The sequence below is a fragment of the Gouania willdenowi genome, unplaced genomic scaffold (genome assembly GCF_900634775.1).
Source record: "Gouania willdenowi unplaced genomic scaffold, fGouWil2.1 scaffold_174_arrow_ctg1, whole genome shotgun sequence".
NCBI classification, from domain to species: Eukaryota; Metazoa; Chordata; class Actinopteri; order Blenniiformes; family Gobiesocidae; genus Gouania; species Gouania willdenowi.
The window spans coordinates 86,178-96,237 of record NW_021144925.1 but is presented as its reverse complement, the minus strand read 5'-3'; the positions used below and the strand labels follow the sequence as shown (position 1 = coordinate 96,237).

Here is a 10,060-nt window from a genome sequence, read left to right as displayed (position 1 = left end):
CATATCTCGGTCAAAATAAATGCTAACAACACCAAATCTGAGATCCTTAGTTGGCATGTGACTGTGAGGGTATGCGCCAAAGTTGAATGATGTTGACCACTAGGGGGCGCTACAAATAACTAATATTTATATCTCTTAAATGGCATGACCAATTGTTACCAAATTTGGAGGGTATGATCTTGGGTTCCTCCTGAGGCAATATCTCAAAGTTATTCACGATTGGTCAAAGTGGGCGTGGCTAATGACATAATAACAAACATTTATTTCTGCTGAATTGTTATGTTGAGGGCAGTGACATTTACAGGGTAGATATAGAAGACCACACAGACCACTCGTACCAAAAATTGCGCCACTAGGTGGCGCTATAATTGCAGAAACATTTTTGCCTTTAACTTTCACAATTTAATTCACATCTTCATAAAATTCATATCCACACGTTCCCTACATAGAGTCGCATTTTCTGACATAGGCCACGCCCACTCCCACAGCACATTGCTCTTTGTAAGTCACTACATATCAAAAACCTATTTTTTCAAATTCCTTTTTGGGGTTTTGTCCAATCGGCATGAAACTTGGCACGTAGAGTCTTCATTTGGACCTGATCTACAGTTCAGCAAAAAAAATTCGGGCGAAATATGCACAAATAATAACTAGTAAAGTTTTCTAGTGAGCTATAAAAACACAAACTGTTGCATATCTTGGTCAAAATAATTGCTAACACCACCAATTCTTAGATCCTTGGTTGCCATGATACTGTGGGGGTACGAGCCAAATTTTAAAAAATTAGGCCTCTAGGGGGCACTGCAATTATGAGAAAATTATATCTCCTAAATGGCACAACCGATTTTTACCAAATTTGGTGGGTTTGACCTTGGGTCGCTCCTGGGACCGTATCTCAAATTTAATCGCGATTGGTCAAAGTGGGCGTGGCTTATTACTACATAACATATAAATAAACAAACCTTTATTTCAGCAGAAGTAATATGTTGAGAGATGTGAAATTTACAGGGTAACTATAGAAGAGCACACAGATTAACCATACCAAAAAGTGTACCACTAGGTGGCGCTATAATGGGTGCAAACACATTTTGGCCTGTAACTTTCACACTTTAAATCACATCTTCCAAAACTTCATATCCACCTGTTCACAGCAAATGGCACGTTGGCCTGTGTCCTGACGCTCGCCACGAGCCCGTCATCCTTCGTGACGTACTTCCACGGGCTCCACGAAACCTGGGGGCCGAGTCGCGCGGGAAGGCTTGGCCCCCTTTCATAACTGCTTGCAGTTCTAGTTATAATTATATTTATTGGTTAACAATTTAGATTTTGTATCTTTTTAGTGTTAATCTTACTGTCTGGATTATATCAGTTTTGTCTCTGTTTACGTACATGGTTTTGTTGTTAGATTTAGATTAAGTTAAAATTAGATGTTCTGAAAATAACATTTAATTATCGTATGTTAAAAAAGAAACCATAAATAATAATCCATCTTTGACAATTAAGGCTAAGCTAAACTGATATCGAGACACAAAATTGTAGCTCCTCCCTTCATGCGCGCTCCCGCAGCAGGGGATACAGATTCTATCGGGGGTAAGTATTCTGACACGACACCGGTAAGACAAGGCAACTAAGGGCTGCGTCCTAATATTCCCTGCTATGTCCTTTCCTATCTCCTTTCTTATCCACTGTTCCTTCACCCTAGAAGTGTTTAAGTGGCGGCCATGATAAAGAGCGTCCAAGTTCTCTTTAAGCTCAGGAAAAAAGGCTCAATGCTTCCTTTATACCTTGTTTAGCCTAGGAAACACTGATACATCCTTTACCAAAGGATACGAGATAATTATGACCCACAATTCATTGCGGCAACAACATTTAAAGGGGCATGCATACCAGAGCGTTTACCGAAACTCACGATGACGGACAAGTACCAGAGATCATGTACCGTATTTTTCGGACTATAAAGCGCACTGAAAATCCTTTAATTTTCTCAAAAATCGACAGTGCGCCTTATTATCAGGTGCGCCTTATGTATGAAATTAACTACTGTGCTTCAACATACTGAACTGAAAAAGTGAGTGTATTGTTCTGTTTTTTATGTGTTAAACCTGAACAATGTTGAGAGTTATTGTTAATAAGTTCAATAAAGTTTGACTTATCTGACTGCTTTATTTCGCTTAATGCGTCTTAATAATACAAATATTAATAATAACAAACCGGTGCGCCTTATAGTCCAAAAAATACGGTAAGTCATCAATGCAATAATATGAACAACTTTAAATAATCTAAAACCCATATATTATCATATGTAGACATATTATCAGATTATAACTGACATAAAACAGACACTCTGTGGTTCTAGAAAAAGAATCAATACATTCATCAACTCAGAAATAAAACCACTTTATTATAGGAATCAACTGTTTCATTTCTCATAGAACACATTGATTTCATGACACAGTTTAGCCAAGAGATTGTAAACTAGTTTTTCTACTACTTTGGAGAAACATGATAGAATAGATATTGGTCTTGAATTAGAAAATAAGGATTTTCAAGTAGGTCTTCCTTTAGTTCTGCATCTTACTTCTGATCCCACAGTGCAATAGACTCACACACAATTCAACTAATCTAAGTCCAACAATAAGATCTGTTGGTAGAAGCTTTAAAAGGCAGCTGTGATGCAGCTATTTGGTCTCTGAGTTGATCACTAATCAAACATCACTGACAATTACACACATTTAATGAAAACACACAAGCCACGAACCAACCACGCTAAATGAGAAGAGTTTTAGACCTTGAGGACTCAGAGACACATCTGTCTGTCTGTCTGTCTGTCTCACAGAGGACTCAGAAACACTGAGGAACCAATGGAACTCAAGGAACCAAACCCAAACCCAAACCCAGGATACAGAGTGTCAGTGAAGGAGGTACAGACGGTGTGGATGAGTGTCAGAGAGTCAGAGGAGACTTCATAGAAGGACAGATGTCCAGCAGGACAGTCCACATACACTCCTACTCTACCAGAGGAACCACAGGGACAGGAGGTACGTGTTTCTACATTATTGTGTCTGAAGGAGTAAGAACCACTGAAGCATTCCAGACTCCAGGACTGATTATTAAATCCAAACCAACAATCATTACTGTATCCTTTCCTTCTGATTCCTCTGTAACTCACTGCTATATAAACATCTCCATTCCACTCCACCTCCCAGTAACAGCGACCAGTCAGACCAGTACTACACAGAACCTGCCAGTAGTGATCAAATCTGTCCTGATGATGAGAATAAAGCTCCTCCTCCTTCACCCATGTCACCATCCTGTTGTTGTCAGACAGTCTGAGGTTTCTGTTGATGGAGTTTGTGTCGAGGTGAATGTGACAGAAATCTGATGAGACACAAAAAAACAACAGTTGATCATGTGATGCTTCATTCTCTCTGTATCACTGACATGTTCATTCACTCAGAGCTTCATGAGGACACTTTGAATGAACACACACACACACTTACACTTCCTCACACCAGCTTTGATCCTCTGCTCTCCTCCATGGTCCGCCCTGCAGGAGCAAACACAGGCAGTGATTTACACACCTAAAGAGTCCAAAGTGCTGCTCAGAAACCTGATGCCATCTCCATCAAGCTCTCCATGTTTCTACTGGTTTGTCTTCAACAGCTTCACCTTCTTCATCTCCTTCAAAGTGTTCCTCTCTTCATCCTCACTGATTGGTTCCACCTCCTCTGATCTTTTCTCTCATTCCTTCATCAGCTCCTCATAGTTCTCCATCAGCCTCTCCTCACTCCTCACTACCTTCTTATCTCTGTCCTTCATCCCTCTAACCTGTCCCAGTCCTCCTCCTTTAGTGTCCCACCTCTCACACCTTCATCACATTCCTCTGATACAGCTCTCTGTCACACATGTGATGGGGATTGATGTGAACATGTGATGAGCTGCTGTGATGTGTCTCACCTCAGAGTGTGCAGTCTCTGAGAGAGCAGCTTCACTGCTGAGTCTCCTGGATGGTTGTAGCTCAGGTCCAGCTCTCTCACACTGGAGGAGTTGGAGCTCAAAGCTGCTGCCAGAGAAGCCCCGCCCACCTCTGTGATGACACAACCTGACAGACTGGATTCAGAAAAACATTCACAACTCAGGAAACAAGTGAGGAGACGAGGAACAGGACAATATTGATGGAACATGTGATCCCACTGACCTGAGAAAGTTCAGTTTACAGTGAGGACTCTTCAGTCCTTCACACAGCAGCTTCACTCCTGAATCCTGCAAATGGTTCTTACTCAGGTCCAGATGTTTCACACTGGAGGACTGAGAGCTGAGGACTGAGGACAGAGCTGCACAGCTTTTCTCTGAGAGACCACAGGAACTCAGTCTTTGGGAGAAAGACATTCACTTTTTAATAATGTAGGGAACCAAACTACTTCAATCTGAATTTTAGCCAAAAGACCCTCTTTCTAACAGGAATAACCGAGGAACCTGTTTCTTTATCACGAACTGATCCAGTAACTTTGAAGTGCATATCTAACCCCACGATGCTTCCTTTGAACCCAATAACAGAGCCAAAAAGACTGGCTCTAACACTTTGAACTTTTCAGTACAAACTCTTTTTATGACTCCACACATGGGGAAAAACCCCCGTCTTCTCTCCCTTCCACAAACAGATACTTTTGGGACACTGCAAGATCACAGAACTTGTTCCATTGATCCCTGGCCACCTTTGGTGAACTGTCACACAAGGACACTTCCCAGGCCTCCTCTAAGAGACTGGAAGGGAAAACACTTGTAATTTTTCCAAACCAAATGAGAACCAAGAAACTGTTACAATGCTTGAAAAGTCACAAAGAATAAGTTTTTGGAATGGTTCCTGCAGAAATTGAGATTACAATTATTGTCTGTCATAAGCCACTCTTTTCAGGTAATTCTATCCCCCACAAAATGATACATAAAAAGTGCTTAAAATACCAGAAAACATCATGGAAGTTAGTTTAAGGTATTTACTGCAAGCATATCATAAAGAAAAGCATAACATGAGCTTTGACATTCATGTTTACAAGTAATTACAAGTAAAAGTCATTAACTGGTTTCTGAGGTAATACTAAGCTATTTTCCAGTCATGTTTGGTATCCAAGTGTCTCACAATACATGATATTTCAAGAAATTTGATGTTGAAAAGATTAAATATGCTGAAATCATTATTATGGTTCATGTGTAAATCTAGGAATCATCCCTCATGTTTGTCATTGTCTCAAATATACACACACCCCAGGCACACCCACAGGCAGCCAGCTGAGATGCTGGCAACTTTAAACCAATTAACAAAACCCAGTCTTGGGAGGCGAGCCCCAAAGGTCATCTTTTAAAAGGAAGAAAGCCACTCAGAACATTAGTTTTGGGACGCTGGCCATTTCATGCTCAACGTGTTTCCCTTCCCCATCTATTCATGTATTTTATTTTATTCTCTGTTGATGGCTGGGCCGCCGTGTGGGGATCGGGAGGGTGCGGTCGGGCGTGGCGGGGCAGTGGGTCTCTGGGGGGTGTGGGGGGTGTTGCTGGGGGCTCTCTTTGCGGGGTCTCTCCGGGCGGTGCTGGCCTGGTGGGGCGTGAGGGTGCCCCTTCCCTACGGGTGGGGCTTGGTGCTCGTCTCATCTCCTGGTTGCCTTGGGGGCGTGCCTCGCGGCGTGTGGGTCTGGGGTGGCCTGCCACGCCAGTGTAGGGGGTGGGCGCGCTGGGGGCTGCTGGCCTCTGCGCCGGGGTTGGAGCGAGGTTGCTTGGCGCTCCGGGATGGTGCTCTTTGCTGGAGGGTGGCTCTAGCTGTTCCGGTGGTTGAGGTCGGCATCGGCCGCTTGGTAGGTCTGTCCTGCTATCGTGCCCTACCATGCCTGTGGGTGTGGCTGGGCCCTTTGGTGGGGGGGTGGGGGGGCTGTCTAGGGCTCATTGTGCGGGCGGCATCAAGGAAAAGTGATCTGGCGCACTCTGGGGTGCTTGGTCGGTGTGCCTGGGGGCCGGCGGGGCAACTTGCAGCATCCCCTTGGTGCCCTCGGCGACTATGGGCGTGGTTGCCGTCCCTGGGGGCGCTGCTCTTGGTGCTGCTTCCGTTCCGGGTCCTTCTGGCCTGGGGTCTGGTCCCTGCTGGCTCTGGGCCCGCCGGCGTGGGTCTGGCCCTCTGCTGGGCGTGGGCCTTGGCTCCGCTGCTGGGGCGGGATGCCCTGGGTGCTCGGCTGCTTGGGGCTTCCTCGGATGTGTGTGTGGGGGGCGGTGGTTGCCTCTCAGCCTGGGATCTTGGGGGCGTCTGGGGGGTTGCTCGGCCGTGGGGGGGTGGCCTGGGGCTCCCTGGCCCCCACTCTTTCTGCTGGCCTGGCTGCATCTGTGGGGCCGGGGCCGTTCCTGGGTTTGCGGTAGCGGTTTTTTGCACATATACTGGTATATGATTCACTGGCACGGATGTGGGATAAAACTCATACTGGGCTTAACTTTAGACACGTTAATCCCAAATACCTGCTTTAGGTACTACCACTCACTCATTCCCCCTGTCCACAACCACCACCATTATAGCTAAGCTTCACACTTGTCACTATACTGGCTTGATTACACAACACAATAAGCACAATATATTCTACAACTTCACATCTCACCCTCACTGTAAAACAATCTATTCTTCCCCACCCTTTCTTTTTCCTACCTTGACTCTCTCCTCCCTGCTCCCTTTCCCCTCCCCCTCCCTCTCCACTTAGGTGTAACACTGCTCTCCCTTTTTATATCCTCCCTATAATAAAAGATTTCTCACCCTTCCTTAGGGAGGTGGGTGATGGTCACAATTAAGCAATAAAATTAATCAATTTATTTGATTGCAATAAGAAAACATGCATTGCTGTCTCATAATGATTGCACTTCTTGTAGTGTTGACCTTTGACAGCATGTGCATACAAGAGAAAAAAATAAAAAATAATAATAATCATCATCACATTATTGACAGGATTCAAACCTCTGCCGTACACTTCATCTGCTTTATTACCTCCATCAAGGAGGAAAGATCTCAGCTGCCAGAGGGACTCCTGATCAATAAACTGATTCCGGATCAGTTTCAAAGATAAAAATGCCTATCTCTCATCATCATAATAATTCATATCTGGGTTTGTAATTGATGGATTTGTATAAAATGTGACTCAGTTATATTGGGTGGTTAATCAATGATCCCACTGAGTTTCATCCTGATCAGATCCAGATTATGCATTTCATTGATTTATTTTCTTTTTTTAAAGTGTGTGTCCATACATTGTGACCTACTGGATGTTTATTAATGGGATATAAATGTGGTTCCAAGCCTTTAAAGTGTTAATGATCATGGTACCATGATCAGGATCATTGATCATTGATAACTGATAATATTTGTGAAAAGGAGGTTCAGAACTTGGTGGAGGTTTGCACTTTATACTGTTCATTTAGTCGACTAAACATTTTATTATAGTTTTTGTTGATTAAAGTTTTTCAAGTTACAATAACTAAACTACGACTAATTAAAAAAAAACAAAAAAAAAAAAAACACGTTAACAAAAACTATATCAACATATATTTATGTCTTCACTGACTAATAAAAACTAAACTATATACTATATACAGTGAAGAAAATAAGTATTTGAACACCCTGCTATTTTGCAAGTTCTCCCACTTAGAAATCATGGAGGGGTCTGGAATTTTCATGGAAGGTGCATGTCCACTGTATGAGAGATAACCTAAAAAGAAAAATCCAGAAATCACAATCTATGATTTTTTAACAATTTATTCGTGTGATACAGCTGAAAATAAGTATTTGAACACCAACGTTAATATTTGGTAGAGTAGCCTTTGTTTGCAATTACAGAGGTCAAGCGTTTCCTGTAGTTCTTCACCAGGTTTGCACAGACTGCAGGAGGGATTTTGGCCCACTCCTCCACACAGATCTTCTCTAGATCAGTCAGCTTTCTGGGCTGTCGCTGAGTAACACGGACTTTCAGCTCCCTCCAAAGATTTTCAATTGGATTTAGGTCTGGAGACTGGCTAGGCCACTCCAGAACCTTGATATGCTTCTTACAAAGCCACTCCTTGGTTTTCCTGGCTGTGTGCTTTGGGTCATTGTCATGTTGGAAGATCCAGCCACGACTCATCTTCAATGATCTGACTGAGGGAAGGAGGTTTTTGACCAATATCTCACAATACATGGCTGCAGTCATCCTCTCCTTAATACAGTACAGTCGTCCTGTCCCATGAGCAGAAAAACACCCCCAAAGCATGATGCTACCACCCCCATGCTTCACAGTAGGGATGGTGTTCTTGGGATGGTACGCATCATTCTTCTTCCTCCAAACACGCATAGTGGAATTATGACCAAAAAGGTCAATCTTGGTCTCATCTGACCACAAAACTTTCTCCCATGACTCCTCTGGATCATCCAAATGGTCATTGGCAAACTTAAGACGGGCCTTAACATGTGCTGGTTTAAGCAGGGGAACCTTCCGTGCCATGCATGATTTCAAACCATGACGTCTTAGTGTATTACCAACAGTGACCATGGAAACAGTGGTCCCAGCTCTTTTCAGGTCATTGACCATGTCCTGCCGTGTAGTCCTGGGCTGATTCCTCACCTTTCTTAGCATCATTGAGACCCCACGAGGTGATATCTTGCATGGGGCTCCACTCCGATTGAGATTGTCCGTCATGTTTAGCTTTTTCCATTTTCTAAGGATTGTTCCAACAGTGGACCTTTTTTCACCAAGCTGCTTTGCAATTTCTCCGTAGCCCTTTCCAGCCTTGTGGAGTTGTACAATTTTGTCTCTGGTGTCTTTGGACAGCTCTTTGCTCTTAGCCATGCTGACTGTTTGGGTCTTACTGATTGTACGGGGTGGACAGGTGTCTTTATGCAGCTAACGACCTCACACAGGTGCATCTGATTCAGGATAATACAGTGGAGCGGAGGAGGACTTTTAAAGGCGGACTAACAGGTCTTTGAGGGTCAGAATTCTAGCTGATAGACAGGTGTTCAAATACTTATTTTCAGCTGTATCACACGAATAAATTGTTAAAAAATCATAGATTGTGATTTCTGGATTTTTCTTTTTAGGTTATCTCTCATACAGTGGACATGCACCTTCCATGAAAATTCCAGACCCCTCCATGATTTCTAAGTGGGAGAACTTGCAAAATAGCAGGGTGTTCAAATACTTATTTTCTTCACTGTATATGTATATGTACACTATTTGGTCACCTCGGCTGAAATCCAATCAGAACTCAAATGATCATGTGATCTAACCATACCTGTCAAGTTTTAGATTTGAAAATAAGGGAAATTTTATGGCGCCCACTATCAGCCATCCCACCCGCCTAACCAAGCTCCAGTATTCCTTATATTTTAATATAGGTGTACAAGAAATCTAAAATACCCACTTAACCACTTACTAAATACAATTGTGTGATTAGAATCTGGTAGGTTGACCTTTATTAACATTGGAATGCTGTGAACATTCCTACTAGGGCTGGTGATATGGACTCAAACTCATATCTCAAAATATTTTCTCTAAATGGTGATATACATTATAAATCTAGATAATTTGCTGATGCAAAATGCTACACAGGCTCATTTATTAATAAACAGCTGATCAATATGTGACACTCATTAATCATCTAACTGAGCTTTATAAGTTGTTCTGAGAAGTAAAAGCAGCGACTCCTAAAACTTGTATTTTATATATATATATATATATATATATATATATATATATATATATATACACCCACATTGATATGAAATATTATAGTCTTCTATATCGCCAAAATGGAAAACTCGATACATCTTGAATCTCGATATATCGCCCAGCCCTAAATTATAAAACAGCCTAAATAAAGACATAAATGTGTATATGAAGCACATGTGTTTATTTAATATACTTACAGTTTATATACAAGTCAAGACGTTGCATATTTACTGTTAATTTCACGTTGCTTGTCTTTAAGTTAAACATTAACATTTTATTTTCATTACATATTTTCTTATAATTTCTCATACTCACTCATGTGGTTCTCTGGTATT

The 10,060-nt window shown here is 42.3% G+C and overlaps 1 protein-coding gene across 1 annotated transcript in view; it reads right to left on the bottom strand.

Annotated features, from left to right (window-relative positions):
• Positions 1 to 2,376: 2,376 nt before the first annotated feature.
• Positions 2,377 to 10,060, bottom strand: part of LOC114458734 (NACHT, LRR and PYD domains-containing protein 3-like) — a 30,669-nt gene continuing 22,985 nt past the window's right edge. Inside the window, exons 10-12 of the mRNA XM_028441131.1 lie at positions 3,958 to 4,110; positions 3,501 to 3,547; positions 2,377 to 3,378 (exon numbers count right to left, since the gene is read on the bottom strand). Coding sequence (XP_028296932.1) covers positions 2,831 to 3,378; positions 3,501 to 3,547; positions 3,958 to 4,110 — 748 coding nt within the window. The 3' untranslated portion in view covers positions 2,377 to 2,830. The remainder of the gene's footprint in view (positions 3,379 to 3,500; positions 3,548 to 3,957; positions 4,111 to 10,060) is intronic.